The 19,335-nt window shown below is 36.8% G+C and overlaps 1 protein-coding gene across 16 annotated transcripts in view; it reads left to right on the forward strand.

The window, feature by feature from the left end:
- Nucleotides 1-19,335, forward strand: part of PBRM1 (polybromo 1) — a 104,986-nt gene that overhangs the window by 76,673 nt on the left and 8,978 nt on the right. For 9 of the 16 annotated variants that reach the window (XM_039867489.1, XM_039867496.1, XM_039867492.1 and 6 more), the window contains 6 exons: nt 1,260-1,405; nt 2,515-2,672; nt 13,223-13,406; nt 13,973-14,183; nt 14,799-15,000; nt 18,008-18,172. In XM_039867489.1, coding sequence (XP_039723423.1) covers nt 1,260-1,405; nt 2,515-2,672; nt 13,223-13,406; nt 13,973-14,183; nt 14,799-15,000; nt 18,008-18,172 — 1,066 coding nt within the window. The remainder of the gene's footprint in view (nt 1-1,259; nt 1,406-2,514; nt 2,673-13,222; nt 13,407-13,972; nt 14,184-14,798; nt 15,001-18,007; nt 18,173-19,335) is intronic. The other 7 variants (XM_039867497.1, XM_039867500.1, XM_039867499.1 and 4 more) reach the window with 1 other exon arrangement.

Genomic DNA, 19,335 nt, shown 5'->3' on the forward strand with positions numbered 1-19,335 from the left:
TTTATGATTAGTGATGTTGAGCATCTTTTCATTTGTCTGTTGGCCATTTGTATGTCTTTGGAGAAATGTCTGTTCAGGTCCTCTGCTCATTTTTTTAATCAGATTGTTTTTTTGATGTTGAGTTATATGAGTTCTTTATGTATTTTGGATATTGGACATATCACTTGCAAATATCTTCTCCCACTTAGGTTGCCTTTTTTTGTTTATTTTTGCTTTTGTTACCCTTGCCCAATATTAAAACAAATATATTACTAAGCACAGTGTCAAAAAGTTTACTGCCTATGTTTTCTTCTAGAAGTTTTATGGTTTCAGGTCTTACATTTGAGTCTTTTAATCCATTTTGAGTTTTTTATTTTAAGTTTCAGATATTCTCAGAGAGATAGTGAGATGCAGTCGAATATTTTAAGATTCTGGCGTTCCCATTGCTTTTATACATTTTGGAGTTGATATATTTAAAATACTTAGCACTCTGCCCATTATCTGCTAGATTCCCAGTAAATGATGTTTTTTATTTCCATTATTTAGAAGTTTGTCTCTTTTTGCCAAGACTATAAAACAACAATAATGAATGCACTTTTAATGAGTCTGGCATTATTCTATGTACTTAACATGGATTGTGTCATTTAAGCTTGCTAACAATCCTGTCTGATCGGCACACTTATCTTTATATTACAAATGAGGAAACTAAGGCATAAGAGGTCAAGTAATTTGGCCAATGTACAGCAGTTAGTAGGTGACAGACCCTATAGTTTATTCAAAAACAATGTATGTGAGTGTAGGTCACAGAGGTTATGTTATTCCTTTCTATATTGGAATAAGTCAAAATGACAAAAAATTTAAATCTATTAATTGTTAATATTAAGAAATTGAGAGCTCAGAAAATGTGAAGAGGAAGCTTGTAAAATTTGCTCCTTATACTCTAATAATGCACGAACAGGCAGCTTCTGAATACTACTAATTCCTCTCCAGTGTTTTTTTGCTAAAGGCTATGGAGATAGAAGAAGGAGGGAGAGAGGGGTACAAAAGCATCTTGAAGTAACATTTTATGAAAATTAACTAGAAATTTAAAGTAAAATATTCGATAAGACTTAGTTTGATTTCAGTAACCTAATCTTTTGGTTCTTCTTCATCAAAACTTCCATTTATGGTTATTTTTCTTTTAAGTTAATAATGAAGGAAAGTCTGTTTTCCTTTCTTACTTTCTTTGTCTACTCTTTGATTGTCAGCTGCCTGTCTTCAACCAGTTTCCTTTACCATAGGAAAAAGAAGATGTCCCTGTGGAAATGTCAAACGGTGAACCAGGTTGCCACTACTTTGAGCAGCTCCGTTACAATGACATGTGGCTGAAGGTTGGCGACTGTGTCTTCATCAAGTCCCATGGCCTGGTGCGCCCTCGCGTGGGCAGGTGAGTTACTGAAGTAGTAGGAATGAGGTTGGGTCTGAGAGATGTGGAGCCAGTTTAAAAAATTCATCACTCTTGAAGATAAAGACAAAAGCCTCTCCCCAGGTAACTTTTCCAGCTTTCTCTCACACCACACTTGCCTTGCTTTTTCCTGTAGCCGTATTTCCTTTTTTAAATTCCTCCCATTTACTCTTTTTAATCTTCTACCATTTACTGAACTCTCAACCCAGAAGTCTCCCTGTCCATTTCATGTGGTGAATTCCTTTAGCTTAAATTTGAAATGACACTTCCGTAAGGAAGCCTCTCCTGTCCCCTCCAGACTGAGTTAAGTCTCCCTGTTATACACTCTCTGAGCACCATTTATTTCCTTCTCCTTGAAATGCATACCACATTATATTATTGTCAGGTTTTTGTACCAGCCTGCAAGTGCCCTAACAGTAGGGACTCTCTCTGTTTGTTCACCTTTGTAGCCCCTTTTCCAAACACAGTGCGTGAAACATAGTAAGGGCTCAGATATATGAAAAACAAGTAAACGAATGAAAGTATGGTTGGATGGTATAAACCAGCATATAAAGGAGTCAGGTACAGAGTTGGGCATTAGAGGATAGTGCTTAAGAATAGTAGTTGGTTCCAAGAGATCTTGATTTAAGTCCCAGCTCTGCTAGTTTCATGTCCTTAGGCAAATGATCTACCTCTCTGAGCTTCAGTTTTCTCATCATATTTGTTCATCATTCACTAATCATTTATTACACACCTACTGTTTGCCAGGGTTTGAGGATATATTAGTGAATAAAACAGACATATCCTTAGTCCTGTGAATGTTTGTTCTAGTTGGAAGACAAAAAATGTGAATAAGTAAAGTGTATAGTGTATATTATGTTAAAATATTTTTTCCCTCACATGAATGAATAGCCAAATGTTCATTTCTTTTTTTTCCAAATATCTTTTCATGTGCTTAAAGGGGAAAAAATTAAGGAAATTGTCTTATGAAAACAGCCAATGAAACTCTTCTGTATGTCATTAAGTTTTTGGTTAATGGAATTTTTATTAGCTTCAAGAATGAAACTCATCAGAATTCTATTTTAATGGAATTTCTCCTTTTTTCCCCCAAGAATTGAAAAAGTATGGGTCCGAGATGGAGCTGCATATTTTTATGGCCCCATCTTCATTCACCCAGAAGAGACGGAACATGAGCCCACAAAAATGTTCTACAAAAAAGAAGTATTTCTGAGTAATCTGGAAGAGACCTGCCCCATGACATGTATTCTGGGTAGGTATTTATGCCATTTAATTTAATCACATTCATTCCATAACAGTTGATTGAATACTTCTGTGCTAGGCAATGTTATCAGTGCTAGGTATACAGCAATAAACATACCAAAGTCTCTGCTCTTTTAGAGACTTACAATGAGACAGAGGTTGGGAAGTCAGTAAATTAACATTAAATATATAGAACATCAGGTAGTACTTAGGACTATGAATGAGAATAAAGCAGAGGAAGAGGTTAGAGATTAATATTAGGGGTTGTCCTGTTTTAGGTAATGTGGTCAGCAAAAGCTTCTCTGATAGGTAACATGTGAGTAGAGCCCTAAAGGAGATGAGGAAGAAAACTGTTTAAATACCTGAGGTTTTACTCCTTTTAGGCACAGCAAACTCCAAATGCAAAGACTTTAAGGCAAAGTAAAGTATTCAGGCATGTTTGAGACACAATAAGCAAACCAGGTGGTTGGAGCAGGGCATGGAGTGTGTGACAGGGAATGAGCCTTCTGAAGTGTCTAGGCACCCAGTCATGGTAGGTCTTATAGACAGTGCAGAGTTTGGGTTTGGAGTGGATAAGAAGTCCTGCGAGGGGTCTGAGCAGAGAGGCGTTCTGGTTTCTGTTCTATCATTTTACTGAGTGTTCACAGTGATATACTGCTTCTCAGATCTAGTTATTTACATCATATACTATCATCATTTTCAGCTATTGTGTTCCTTCTGGCCCTGAGTGAACGCTACAGCACTCTTTACATCTTTTGGAATGGTTTTGCAAAAGGTTGCTGGTCACAAGCTTTGTATTGATTACATATGGTTATAAAGAAGCAGCCACCATGCTTATGACTAAAAGGAAACTTGCAGATTAAAAAGTATTTTACACTTAGACTTTGATCACTTCAATGTTTTGATTATTTTTGGTGGTGTGAATTTTTTCAGAATCAGATGTAGTAAAAATGTCTGAATGACCTGGTAGTTCAACACATTTTTCTTCCTCCCATCCTGGGGAGAGGGAGCAAAGACTAGCAAAGTTATTAAATCCTTCTTGAGTTTTTGCAGCAGAGAATGTCTTCCTTTTAACTTGTGATCCAGACTAAAGCAGTGCCCTAGAGCCTTACTCCCTAGTGTAAACCCAGCCTGGAAACTCAAGGGATGCATAACAAGGGTGAGACTGAAGTCTCCTTTGGCTAGGGCAACCATATCATTTATTGTTTTTTAACTATTAGTGATTACCATGCAGATTACATTTTAAATTTATGATAGTCTATTTTGAATTAACACTGACTTAGCTTCAATAGTATACAGACATTCAGCTCTACAGCTTCATCCCTTCCCCTTTACACTATTGTCAGAAATTACATCTTAATACTTTGTGTGCTCGTTAACATAGATTTCTGATTTTTGCTTTATGCATTTGTCTTTAAAATCTTGCAGAGAAAAAAGGAGGCCTTCCAAACTGAAAATATAATACTGGCTTTATGTTTACCTAGGTGGTTATCTTTACTGGCGTTTGTGTGTGCATGCATGTGCACGTGTGTGTGTGTGTGTGGCTTCAAGTTATTGTCTAATGTCCTTTCATTTCAGCTTGAAGGACTCCTTTTAGCATGTCTTGTAGAACAGGTCTGCTAGCAACAAACTTCCTCATCTTTTGTTTATCTGGAAATATCTTAATTCCTCCTTCATTCTTGACGGATACTTTTGCTGGATATAGAAGTCTCCATTGGCAGTTGTTTTTCTTTAACATCTTTCGTCAGATTTGGGAAGTTTTTCACCACTACTCCTTCAAATATTTTTTTCTGCTCCTTTCTCTCTCTGTTCTCCTTCCAAGACTCCCATGATGCCTATGTTGGTATGCTTAATGGTCTGTCACAGGTCTTTTAGACTCTTCATTTTCCTTTTCTTTCTGTTCTTCATACTGATAATTTCAGTTGACCTGTCTTCAAGTTCACTGATTCTTCTACCTGTTCAAATCTTCTGTTGAACCCCTCTAACGAATTTTTCATTTTAATTATTGTACATTTCAGCTCCAGAATTTCTATTTAGTGTTTACAGTTTTTATCTCTATATTATTATTCTCTATTTGGTGAGACATCATTCTGGTTTCCTTTACTTCTTTGACCATGGTTTCCTTTGGCTCTTTAAGCATATTTAAGATATTTGATTTAAGGTCTTTGTCTAGTAAGTTCAACGTCTGGGCTTCCTTAGAGACAGTATCTGTTTATTTCTTTTTATCCTGTGAATGGACCATACTTTCTTGTTTCTTCATATACCTCATATTTTTTTGTTGAAAACTGGATAGCTTAAATATTATGTGATAACTCCGAAAATTAGATTTTCCCCCCTCTGCAGGCTTTCTCATTACTACTCATTGTGGATTGTATTTGCTTGTTTAGTGACTTTAAACTATTTTTCAAAAGATCGTGTTTTTTGTTGTGTTTGGTTGCTGAAATCTCCGTTCTGCTAGCTTAGTGGTTAGCTAGTGACTTAACAGATTTTCTTAAGTGCTTGGATCAAAAAACAAAAATATTCCCAGTCTTTGCAACTGGGTACTATGTCTGTATTGGAACACACGTTCAACACTCAGCCCAGTTTACAGCTCTTCCTTTGCCTTTACTTCCTGCTTCCGCAAGGCTTAACAGCCAGGCAAAGGTGAGAGCTTAGGGCCTTCTTAGGTCTTTTCTGAGCACGCACTCTGACCATGGCACATGCATGGCTTTCTAGGTTCCCAGGAATATGTGGAAGCTTTTCAAAACTTACTCCTCAGCTTTTTCTCCCAAGCTTTTGAGCATGTGTGCTGCTTGCCTCAACTGATATCCTTTGCCTCAGCTGGCAGCAGCTGGTTCTTTTGCCTTTAAATGTTTTCAACAAAAGTATCAAAGCTACTTCTCTGCCTTTCGAAATTTTCCAAAAAGAAAATAAATCCAAGTCAGATGAAATGAAGGTATTAGAATGAAGGTATTAGTTCTTCAGGAAGCCACCTAACAGGTCAAAACAGACAACCACAATTCTTTGAGAACAAAGACTGCTCTACTCCCTGCAGCACCAGAAACTCATACCAGGAACATAGGCTATCATCTTCAAGACTGCCCCTGAGCCAGAAAGAGGGGATGGGGAGACGTTAAGTTAAAATTCCACAGAGGTCTCCTGCCAGGTTTCAGTCTCTTCTTTTCTTGGTTAAGCATTCACTTGGTTGCTGTAAACCTTTGGCCATTTTCCAGAGTTTTGATAATGTTGATTCTGACAGTTTTTGCGAGCTTTTCTGTGTTTCAGTGAAGGAATGGCCCTTGGATCTCCCTACTCCACAGTTTTCATTGACACCATTTGTTTTTAAAAATGCCTGTTAGAATGTGTTGCATTCTATAGTTTATAAACTAATTTTATATCCAGAATCTTATTTATTTCTCACCATGACCTATATGAAAATGCTGATATCCTCAGAATGGTGAAGTTACTCTCCAAGAAATGGGTCAGAACAAAAACCTAGGTCTTCTCACTTCTAATCCTGTACTATTATTAGGATTGTCAATTGGTTTACAGCCAACTGGGACACTTTCGAAAGTGTAAGGAGGTGCTAAGAACATTAAGCAAGACAACAGGCATACAGCGAGATGTATGGTTACTTCATCTTGAGATAAACCCCAAAAGAAAATGTATCTAGTGGTACAAAATGGGATTTTAGCCCAGTTTGTGGGATTTCACTATACCCCCCCAAGGAAGAAGAAGGGGTTTGGCACATTATATATTGACTTTTGAATGCAAGGAAGCAGAGCTTTCTTTCATTTGTTTCTGTAGAGAGTAATAATTTAAAATGTTTAAATTTAAGACTTAGAGGACTTATAATTTCGTTGTGTTAACTGTACACCCTGCCGAATGTAAACTTAATTTTTTGTCTCTCTGAAACAAAGTTTTAAAGATAACTAGGGATCATATAATTTTTTTCATCTGTAATATAGATCTGGCAGGCCCATTTCACTTAGGAGATTGTTCCATTTTCCTAACTATTATTCTTCTGCTTTTTGTTCAGTTCTATTAAGAATTGTCTTCAGTAACTTAAATGGTAATCAAATGGTCACATAGAAGTTGTATTTGCGAATGAGCATGGCCACACCTGGCAGAGAGTGCTTCTACCCTTAGACATTTTGCTGGTAAAATCTTCAGGAATTTGGGCTCCAGAAACATTCCAATTCTTAATTTAGTTGCAGGTTCTGTTTTCTTCATAGTAGATATTTTTTAATGCTGTATTAACTGAAAATCTGTTCTTAGTAAACCAAGAAAAATAAAAGGTTCTTAAAGATTAGAAAGGAAAAAAACATAAATTAATTTTTGCAAAGACATTATTAGGTTCACAGAAACCCCAAGAGACATTCAGATAAGCTTTTAGAATTAATACATGAAAATACCAACATCACCTATATTTCTATTTACCATCAATGAACAGTTAGAAAGTTAAATTTTAAAAATATGCCATTTACATTCAGTACCTAGGAATAAATTTTTAAAAAGATATATAAGACTTCTATACACACACTTAATGAGAGAAATTAAAGAAGACATAAAAAATGAAGTGATTCATCACGTTCGTAGTTGGAAGACTCAGTATTATAAAAATGTCATTTCTCCCCAAATTGATTTATAGATTCATTGCAGTTTCAGTCAGAATCCAGCAGGTTTTTATAAATTTTTTATGCTTTATCAAATGATGCCTTCTAAATTTTTATCTTTTCTCTGTCTTTTGAGGGCCTGGTAGGAACCTCAAGTCAGGGTACAGAGATACCACATCCATTCCAGAGCCACCGGTCATTTTTATTCTTTAGCTGTGAACAGAATTTTTACCTTTTCCAAATTATTTTTCCTTCTGTGAAATATGGAAAATAGTAACTGTTCCTTCTCTGAATTTTAAAGTCTTTGGATTATGTAAGTAAATTGCTATGTAACTCCATGGCAATGATAATAACTATAGCTGTTTTAAGCTTCTGAAATGTTTCTGACCTTTTTTTACATGTTTTACATGTTTGCTAAATTGTTATTATGAACACTCCTATTAAGGTCAAGAACAAAATAAGGATGTCTTTATCACTTACTTAACATTGTTCTAGAGGTACTAGCCAGTGCAGTTAAAAATAAGAAAGAGAATTATAAAATAAGGACTACGGAGATGAAAAGAGAATCAACTATGAAACCATGGCACACAACAAAAGAAGTAAGCTGGTTGAGTATTAAACTAGTAACAAATCAATTGCCTTAAAATTGTCAATAATAATAAAAATTAAAATACCTTGGAATAAATTTAGCAAGATTTGTGCCACATCTGTATAAAGAACGTTTTTAAATGCTACTTTTAATGCATTTAAAAGGGATTGCTTGAATGAATTGAAAAGCATACCATGTGCTTGATTGGCTAAGTCTCAACATCATAGAGATGTTTATTCTCCCTAAATGAATCTTGAATACAATCTCAATAGATATACCAATGGAAATTTTCTTATGAGAAGTTGGGACTAAATAAACTGAATTTTAAAATCATGTCAAAAAAGAAAGTAAAAATCAGGAAAATTATGAAAAGCATAGTGAAGGGTAGGGTGTCTATTAAAACATTATAACACTACAATAGTTAAGATTATTTATATGACATATGAGTTAACAGATTATTTGAATAGAATAGAAAGTTCAGCAGTAGACCCAAATATAATTTAATTTATGATAAAGGTGGCTTCCCAGATAAGTGAGAAAAGATGGATTTTCTCTAACTGATATTTGGAAACGATAACCATTTGGAAAAAATGAAATTTTCTCTATCCTTCTCATCAACTTCAAAATAAATTCCCAGATGAATTACAGGTTTAAGTAAATATAAAATGAAGCAGCAAAGATACGAAAAGAAATGATGGGAAGGGAACCCAGAACCCATACAAGAAAAGATTTATAAATTCAACTGTGTAAAAGTTGAAAATGTTTGCATAACCAAAACTGGCAGAAGCAAAGAAAAATTACAACTTTGGGAAAATATTTGCAGTATATCATAGACGAAGATCAAATTTCACTCATGTGAAGATCTCCTATAAAACAATTATAAAATATCAACATTCAACAGAAAAATGGGCAACGGATAAGAGAGCAGAAAGAAATTACCAGTGATTTAAATGAAAATATGCTCATCTTCAGCCATTAGAGAAATGAAAATTAAAACTACCCATGTGCTGCTTTTTTTTTTGATTACCTATCAAATTGTTAAAGATTCAGATGTTTGTTACTACTACAAACATAGGGAAGCAGCATTCACTCACTTTGTTCTGGGTTTATGAGTTAATACAACCTCTATGGAAGGTAATTTGCTAATACCTATAAAAATTAAAGTGTACATAGCCTTTAACCCAATTTTTGTACTTCTAGAAATTTATACCTCAAATGTATTTACCTATGTGCAAATTAATGTATGTCTTAAATTATTTATATCAGCATTGTTTTGCTGCAGTGAGAGTGCAAACATTGAAAACAACCTAAATGTCCATCAATAGGGAGCTAATTTCAAGAAATACAGTATATTAATACCAGTAACTAATCTCAAGATATATTATTTTGAAACAAAATTTAGGTCTAAAACAATATAAGCAATATACTACCATGTGTAAGCTTTTTTTGATTGCAGTAAATATACATAACATAAAATGCAACATTTTAAGTTTACCTACAAGTCAGTGACATAAAGTTCATTGACAGTATTGTGCAACCATCATCACTATCCATTTCTAGAACTCTTCATCCCAAATGAAATTCTGTCCCCATTAAGCAATGACTACCCATTTCCCCTTGTCCCAGCCCCTAGTAATATGTGTTCTACTCTCTGCCTTTGAATTTTGTCTATTCTAGGTACTTCGTATAAGTGGAATATTTGTCCTTTTGTGTCTAGCTTATTTCACTTAGTGTAATGTTCTCACAATTCATTCATGGTATAGCATGCATCAAAATTTTATTCCTTTTCAAGGCTGATTATATTCCATTATATATATATAACATTTTGTTTATCTGTTGATGAACATTTGGGTGGTTTCTACTTTTTGGCTATTGTAAATAATGCTGCCATGAATATTGGTGTACGAATATCTATTTGAGTCCCTGCTTTCATTTCTTTTGGGTACTTAGAATTGCAGGATTATGTATCAACTCTATTTAACTTATTGAGAAATTGCCCAGTTGTTTTCCACAGCAGCTGTACCGTTTTACATTCCTACCAGCAATGTACAGAGTTCCAGTTTCTCTGCATCCTTGCCAACACTTGTTATTTTCTTCTTTTTTTTTGTAATAGCTGTCCTCATGAGTTTGAAGTGGTATTTCATGTGGTTTTGATTTGCATTTCTCTAATGATTAATGATGTTTTCAAGTGCTTATTGACTATTTGTATATCTTCTTTGGAGAAGTGTCTATTCACATCCTTTGCCTGTTTTTAATTGGGTTATTTGTCTTGTTATTAAGTTATAGGAGTTTTTTATATATTCTGGATACTGGCTCTACCAGAGATATAATTCGTAAATATTTTCTTTTGTTCTGTGGTTTGTCTTGTCACTTTCTTGATAGTGTCTTTTGAAGCACAAAATTTTTAATTTTGATAAAGTCCAGTTTATCTTACATTATTTGATTGCTTGTGATTTTCTTCCCAGCTTTATTGAAATATAATAGACAATTAGTTGCTCGTATTTACATTGTATAATTCATTGAAGTTTTTTCTTTCAATTATAGTTGGCATACAATAAAATATTGGTTTCAGTTGTACAGCAAAGTGATTAGAGATATATATAACTCAAAGTGATCACCCTACTAAATCTGGTTCCCTTACATATTTATTACATTATTAACTATTTTCCTTATGCTACACTTTATATCGCCATGTCTGTTTTGTAATTATCCACTTGTACTTCTTAATTGCTTTGCCCTTTTTTGCCATCCCCTCAATCTTCCTCCCATCTAGTAGCCCTCAAAATAGTCTCTGTATCTACGAGTTTTTTTCCATTTTTGTTGTTGTTTTATTTTCTTTAGATTCCACTTGTACGTGAAATCATGCAATACTTGTCTTTCTCTATCCAACCCATTTCTTTCAGTGCAATACCATGTAGGTCCATCAAGGCAATATCTTCTTCCATCCCCTTCCTTTTAGTCTGTGTGTCTTTTAATCTGAAGTGAGTCTCTTGTAGGCAGCATATGTAGGGGTCTTGTTTTCTTATCCATTCAGCCACTCTGTCTTTTAGTTGGAGCACTTAATTCTTTTATATTTGAAGTACTTGTTGATAGGAATGTAGTTATTACCAGTCTTTATTCCTGTTTTTGATACATGTTTTTTATTCTTAAAGAAGTCCCTCCAGCATTTCCTGTAATACTGACTTGGTGTTGATAAATTCCTTTAGCTTATTTTTGTCTAGGAAGCTCTTTATCTTTCCTTCAACTCTATATGATAGCTTTGCTGGATAAAGTATTCTTGGTTGTAGGATCCTGGGTTTTCATCACGTTGAATGTTTTGTGCGAAGTCCTTCTGTCTTGCATAGTTTCTTGTAGGTAACTAACTGCTTTTCTCTTGCTGCTTTTAAGATTCTCTCTTTGTATTTAACCTTTGACATTTTAATTATGATGTGTCTTGGTATGGGCCTCTTTGGCTTCCTCTTTTGGGACTCTCAGAACTTCCTGGGGTTTTATGTCTGTTTCCTTCACCAAGTTAGGGAAGCTTTCTATCATTATTTCTTCAAATAGCTCTTCAATTTCTTGTTTTCCTTCAGTTACCCCTATGACATGGATATTTTTACATTTAATTGTATTCCATAGACTCCTTAAATTATTATAGTCTTCGCTTCTTTTTCTTGCCGTTCCGGTTTGAGTGTCCTTGGCTTCCCCATCCTCTATATTGGTGGTTCGATCCTCTTCTTTATCCACTCTGTTTATTCCCTGTAATATACTCTTCATCTCAGACAATGTGTTCTTCATTTCTGACTGATTCCCTTTTATAATTTCCATTTCCATTTTTGTTTTTTTTTTTCCTTTGTTAAAGTTCTCACTGAATTCATCTACACTTCCCCTAAGTTCATTGATCATCTTTATAACCAGTGTTTTGAACTCTGCATTTTAGATTGCTTGACTCTATTATTCCTGGATCTCTGTTCTATTCTCTCATATGGTTTTTGTTTCTTTGTCTTCCCATTTTGGCTGCCTTTCTGTGTCTGTTTCTATGTACTAAGCAAAGTTCCTCAATCTCCTGGTCTTATTAGCGTGGCTTTGTCTAGTAGGTGTCCAGTGGCTCAGTCCTGGGAGGGATTCAGCTGCAGGCCAAATTTAGCCCAAGCCTGTTCCCCTCTGGGACCACTTGTTAAGACTCAACAAGCAATCCACAGATGCGGTGCATATAGTTGCCTCAAGAAACCACACCAGAAACTGAGGCCAGCTGCCTCCAGTATGAGTCTGGTGCTGCTCAGCAGGGAGCACCAGACTCACCGAGGACACAACTGGATGTGGCTTGGGTGGGGCCATGAGGAGGAGTTTCAGGGAATCCTCTGGGTGGAGAGACTTCTGTTATCCAGTTCGAGGAATACTCAGCTGTGATGGCACTGTGTCCTCACACTGGGGTGGGGGGTGGAAGGAGAGGGCGGAAATGGGTGGTGCTCTATAGAGGAATAATGGATACTGCTGGCACTTCTGCCCAGGAGAGATCCTTGCCTCTGGCCCTCGCTTTGACACCTCAGTGTTCCCCTGTAAGTCCCTGGTGCCCTGGTCCCCCCCCCCCCCCGCCACGGCAGCCAACCTGGCACTGGTGCTTAGAGCAAGCAGGTCCATCACTGCAAAAGTCCACTTGCGGACATGGCCCCTTTAAGAAGTATCTGCAGCTGCTGGCCGCCATTGCCATAGCCTCTGTCCCACTCAGCCGCAGGACCAGGCAGCCTCGTGTCTTTGCCCGTTCCTACCTCCTACTGTTGCAGGATGATTAATTATTTCTCTCCTTAGTTGTAGTGCTTCTGTTCGTCTAGATCCCAGGTGACTTTCCTTGCTGTTTGCCCTGTGTTTCTGTCACAACTTTGATTTGGTCACAAGAGGGATGAACAAAGCCTCTACCATCTATACCATTTTTTCCCCGTCTTGATTGCTTGTGATTTTGTGAAACCATTGCCTATGGTCACACCTATGTTTTCTTTTAAAATTTATGCCTATGTTTTCTTTTAAGAGTTTTATAGTTGTGTCTCTTACAGTTAAGATCTTTGATACATTTGAGTTAATTTTTATATTTGGTATGAGGTAAGGTTCTAACTCAGTTCTTTTGCATGTTAAAATCCAGTTGTTCTAAGACTTATCTGTAGAAGAGACTATGCTTTCCCCATTGAATTGTCTTGGTACCCTTGCTGATTAATTAAAAACCTGATTATATCAGTTTGTTTCTATACTTTTCTATTCCATTGATCTACATGTCTATGCTTCTGTATACTCTGTCTTCTGATTTTGAATCAGATGATTTTATTAATTCAAAAATAAAAATTTTAAATAATTGTTAGCTATGACCATAATTTATTCTAACTTCTGTCCAATTTACTTTTTCAGGAAAGTGTTCTGTGTTGTCATTCAAGGACTTCCTCTCCTGCAGGCCAACCGAAATTCCAGAAAATGACGTTCTGCTTTGTGAGAGCCGCTACAACGAGAGTGACAAGCAGATGAAGAAGTTCAAGGGACTAAAGAGGTTTTCACTCTCTGCTAAAGTGGTAGATGATGAAATTTATTACTTCAGGTAAAGCTTGAAAAACTAAGGAAGAAAGAACACTTCAGCTCTTAATAGTAAAACTGATAAATAGCGAAGTACAGATTGGTTTTTTTATTATTTCTTAAAGTAGAGCAGCATATATTTTAAATAGAAAATACTAATTAATTCAATTAAAGATTAAAGGAAATCCTCATAATCTGCTGAAATGTGGTAACTGCTCTAACAGTGCCCTTGGCATAGATTCTAGTAATTGTAATATGGAGGCAGAAATCCTTGGTTCTGGTTTATAGCCTGTCTATTAAGAGATTGCACAGTTCCACAGATTACAAAAATTCTTTTCACTATATATTGGCAAATAGATCCCAACTTTGGACCTGGTATTTTTGTGAGTATTCAACAGAATCCTTTAAAAACAAGCATCTGTAAGTAGGTGTGACTTTATAAGTACACATTTAAATCCCTTTCCTTGCTGACTTAGAGTGTACATTGCAGATTGCAGGAAGTCATTTCTAGATATTAAGACAGAACACTGCTTTCTGACCACTCCTGGAGTAGTGTTAGGTGACTTTTTTTTTTTATGTCACTTCTTTTAGAAAACCAATTGTTCCTCAGAAGGAGCCCTCACCTTTGTTGGAAAAGAAGATCCAGTTACTAGAAGCTAAATTTGCTGAGTTAGAAGGTGGAGATGATGATATCGAAGAGATGGGAGAAGAGGATAGTGAGGTCATTGAGCCTCCCTCTCTACCTCAACTTCAGACTCCCCTGACCAGTGAGCTGGATCTCATGCCCTACACACCCCCACAGGTGAAGGTGACAAGTTCCTGGTTACTTGTCTTTTCCTAACTTTGGTTTGCGTCAGATTCAAACCAAAGTAAGGAGACATCCAGCCCCTATATATGTGAATTTCAACCTAGAATTCTGCAAGACAAAACAGATTTTTTTTTCACAATGCCATTATTTAAAATTTAATATATTTTTTTAATTTCAAGATAGTTGTTTTTAATGGCAAGTTTAGTTAGAAAGCTCTCCTTGCCTTGTATTGAAGAAAAGCAATGAGGAATTGCATCTTGTTACTCTAGCTTTTATTGCCCCTATCTTTTTAGTCTCTCCTTTAGGACCTCATCTTTTGGTTGAGGTGATTCCTGTTGGTATTTTTTTCTCTTTCAGAATTTTCTCAAGACTTAGTTGTGAGGTCACCATTATAGATTGCAGTCATGGAATTCAGTAAAACTTCCATTTATTTCTTGTATAGTAAGTGGCAAGGAAGAGCTGTGTTTTAACCAAGAAAATGGCACTCTATAAACTGAATGTGTCTATAAAATAGTAGCTATTGAATCACATGTTCCTGGCTTCCAGAAACTTTAAGCAGTTAACCAAATGCAATATTCTGATACACTATAAGAGCTTTCTGTCTTACAGTCTACCCCAAAGTCTGCCAAAGGCAGTGCAAAGAAAGAAGGCTCCAAACGGAAAATCAACATGAGTGGCTACATCCTGTTCAGCAGTGAGATGAGAGCTGTAATTAAGGCCCAGCATCCAGACTACTCTTTTGGGGAACTCAGCCGACTAGTAGGGACAGAATGGAGAAACCTCGAGACAGCCAAGAAAGCAGAATATGAAGGTAAATAGAGACTAAACACAACTGTCTCAACTTTCTAAGCAAGGGGATGTTTTCACGAATGCACGTGCATAGACAGGTTTTACTCTCTTATTCTTTACCACTTGCACATGAACTTTGTGTTGGGGACTGTCTCAAATGGCTCTCATCCAGCAGTTTAAATGCCAGCCTAGTCGCGACTGAGCAAGCACTGCCTTTGACTTGGCCTCTGATCCTGGCGTGGAGTTTTTTCCCCCCCAAAAAGTTCTCAAACCAATATTTTGGTATTAAAAATTGCATGATTTCTTCTTTCATTGAGTCCTGTAAGTACACATGTGTTGAGCTGGGGAATGATTATACAGGGTGTTAAATATAATTTGTTTAAAATTCATCTGAAAGGGGGCTTTTAAAATCAGTGGACTTCTGTTATGGCTCTTGATAAGCCATTGTTTAAACTTCAAGCTGAAGATTGGCTGAAGCGCTTGGTTTCCTAGGCCAGTCCTGGCCTGTGTTGTGTCTGCATTCATAGCTACTTTTAAGGCACTTGGGTTTTCTTTGATAACCCAACTGCCTTCATTTTTCTTTTACTCTGTAATTAAATCATTCTGGGCCATGAGCTATATGATTCAAGGATTTCGTGGTTCTTAGCCATTAGGGACAAATACTTGAGAGAGACTTTTTATTGTTTTTTGTTTGTTTTTTAGTATCAGGAATGGCTTGAATAAAGTAGTAAACATTAGATTAGACAGGACTATTGTCCTTGGAGCTGTATTTTCTCCATTTGGAATTGTACGTAATGGTTTATTTTGCCAGTTAAGAGCCATCATCACTCAGTGGTTGACCACAATGGTCAACCATTACTCTTCTTGGCTGGTTCCAAATCCATTATTTTTCATCAAACGTAAAGAAATTAATTGATAATATTGATTGATTACTATGAAATTAAACTAATATTTTGCAGAACATACTTTGAGAAATCCTAGGCAGTTCCATAAGAACCTAGAATTTTGGAGAGCTTTGATATTTCAGACCTTAGTAAAAGTTAAGACCAAATATATCATTCAGTTGGAGGAGGAGTATTGCAAATGAAGCTTACGTGGATGTAAAGCCTAGTCCAGCACAAATGAAGCTAGTAATACATGGCTGGTTATTTAGAGTTTGAACAAGAGAAATGTGTCTGGAGATAATGTAAAAGTAAAAATGCTATAGCAGAGCTGAAGTGAGAGAGGAATGATGGCTTCTCAGAAATTCTCCCAAAATAAAAGGGAGGCTAAAATTCAGTGGAAACCAAGTTACATGACTCAGCAGTGCCTGTCTGAGACACAAAATCTAAACTTTCAGTATTCTGACTCATCGAATTCAAAACCCAAAGTTTTGAGTTTGGCTGGCCTCATTTAATATTTCTCTTTTCTAAGACAGCCTAAGTGGCTCCTCCCAGAAGAAGCCAACAGTATTCAATGCACAGGCTTGAATTGTTCTATTTTCAACTCTGCTTTTTTGCTCTCCCATTTTGCTGTATCATTTGTCTAATGAAAACACTAGAATTTAATGTAGAGGTCTAGGTTATCAATGTTTTTTCACTGCTGGCTCAAGGAAATAAGTAGGTTGTTTAAATGGCTTTTGTCCCTCATGGTCATTGTAAAGAGGATCTATAAACTGGGACAGTGTTAGTGATGACAAGTCTATGTAGGCAACTGTGTCGCAGCCAAGGAAGATTTGACTTGTTAGACTTTCACATTCTTACACTGAAAGAGCTCTTGCTACTTGATTCTCTTTAAAGCCATGTGACCTCAAGTTGTTTTCCCCCTCCTTAGATGAGCCAGTGGTAGCCTTTTGAATTCCATGTTGGAGGGTTAATGTGCGGTAGTTGGAGTGTGATACCAGGAGTCAGGGCCACAGGTTGCTAGTTCTATCTGTATCCTTGTCCGAGTCACTGCCTGTCTCCCAACCTCAGTTTGCCCAGGTAAAGAGTAGGACAGATTTCCTATTTTTGAATGGTGAGGCAAAATAAATTCTGTATTGTGGGAGCTTTGGGAATACACATTTCTAGAGTTCTCCAGTAAGAGACCAGCCTGCTAGATCCCAAAAAGACTAGGAATGTGATTGTTGGAGCTAGTGGCTATGGAGATGCAGGCAGAGTAGCTCAAAGGAATGAGACGTATAGCAAGGTGTCTTCCACAGCCCAGAACTGGCACAAGCAACTGCTCTTCTTGTATTTCAGGTGAAATAAGAGTGAATTCTGGAACTTTTGATGATTTAGGGTGATTTATTGTCAATATTGAACTGCTCAGCTTTAGTAAACCTGGTTCTGTCAATACATTGTCCATTGCTTCATATGTGTATCTATAATTATTCCCTTTTTCTGATAACTGTAGCCTGGAGTATCATGCATTTTTTTCCTTTGGGGTTTATTAAACATGACCTTTTTGCTTCATTAGAATGTAGAAATTAGCATTTATTTTCCCTAAAACCTTGTGGAGGAGGCAGTGAGCTACTTTTCCCTTACGGAGTTAATTTTCTTCAGCTGCTAAACCCCATGACACTAATAACAAGAGTCCTCAAATCTTAGTAAAATTGGGTGCAAGGAATCAGGAAAATATAGTAAGTAACAATTGTGCCAAAAATTACAATGGGCCATGGAATTGCTTCATGTTGAAATTAAAAATAATTTGCAATGCTATTAATACTAGAATAATAGTAGCACTTCTCATCTTCAGGGCGCCTTGCGAGATTAACCACGTTGGTTACGCTGGTGACGTGTTTAAATAAAACCTGTGCTTTCTGAATGTGTGTTGCAGTCTTAACATTCTTGAAATCTTTGCAGACCAGTTCTCAAGATGGGATAGGAAAGCTGGACCCTAGGTTACCAAGTGAAATCGGCCCGACTCCTGTGTTGAGACTAGTCATCTACTGTTCCTTCCATTGAGACAGAACTGTTGCCTGTGTTTTTACTAGTCCTGTTGAATGCAATGGATGGTGTTTTGAATTCCTGGGTTAAAAACAGAATTGAAAATCTGAAATGCCTTTACAGAGCGGGCAGCTAAAGTTGCTGAGCAGCAGGAGAGAGAGCGAGCAGCACAGCAACAGCAGCCGAGTGCTTCTCCCCGAGCAGGCACCCCTGTGGGGGCTCTCATGGGGGTGGTGCCACCACCAACACCAATGGGGATGCTCAATCAGCAGTTGACACCTGTTGCAGGTAAAAACAGGAGCTAAGACCATTTTTTTCCACTTTAAGAAATTCCTTCATTTTTTTTTTCTCCATTGAGGAGTAGGCCACAGTCTCTAGGCTTTTCTCATGACAAATTCAAAGTTTGAAGTCATCTATGTTGTCCTTATATTGCCTTTCCCATATAGGCAATGCCTCCTCTCTGCCCCAGAAATGAGCCCTGGACCCAACCCTGGAAATTGATAGGAAGCAGCTCTTCCCTGGCTGTGAGCATGGTCTGGTACTGTTTTTCCACTCCAGACTGCTCTTGAATAGAGCATTATAGCAGAAAATATAAATACACTCTGAATTCTCTTTTAGAGAGACTTCCAAGAGAAAACACAAAACTAGTCTTTAGAAGATGTTAATTTTCCCGTCTCATTCCAGTATTCAATTTGCCTTGTTCTACTATAGCCATCCTTAAAAGACTGACCATTTTAAAGGATTTTTGACAATGAATTATAGATCTCAGTCACCAGTGTGCATGACTGCTAAGTGGAATACATAGTCCTTATTCAATTCATTGTGCCCACTCTGTAATGCTTTTCTATTTGATTACATTAAACTGCATTTTCTGTTAGTATCCCAGTCACATATTAAAAAAAAAAGAAAAGGAAATGATGAATGTGGTTTGCTTGTGTATGTTGTCTCTGGTTCTGGTAGCCATAGCAAGTTCGGCTATTCTCAAATTGGATATTCTTGTTTGACGTGTCTCCAATGAGAAGCCTGCAGACCACTTCTCGGGTCCCTTCTTTGTGATCTCTCTAAGCCTGGTGAAGTCCATAAAAACCCTCTGTTTCTTCTTAAGCAGAAGCAGTTTGACCTCTTTACATAGGGAGCCTGAGACAGTGTCATTCAAGGCAGGCTCATTGAGATGCTATTTTGTTTTTGCTTTTGCTCTTTTTTTGTATTTGCTTTTTGAGGAAGAGTAGCATAGAATAACTTTTTCATTGTTGCTCCTACTTTTCATGATGGCAAGTTCTTAAATGCACTATCGCTGAACTCAGCAGTTGCACTCGCCAAAGCACATCGAATCATGGCTTTTCAGTACTTTCGGTGTAACTGATGTTGATCTAACAAATCTCATAATCACCTTCTCTATTCCATGGCCCATTTTGGTTAATGGGGTTCCAAAGGTTTTTAGAAATCAGGCC

Source organism: Pteropus medius, unplaced genomic scaffold (assembly GCF_902729225.1).
Source record: "Pteropus medius unplaced genomic scaffold, Ma_sr-lr_union100, whole genome shotgun sequence".
Taxonomy (NCBI): domain Eukaryota; kingdom Metazoa; phylum Chordata; class Mammalia; order Chiroptera; family Pteropodidae; genus Pteropus; species Pteropus medius.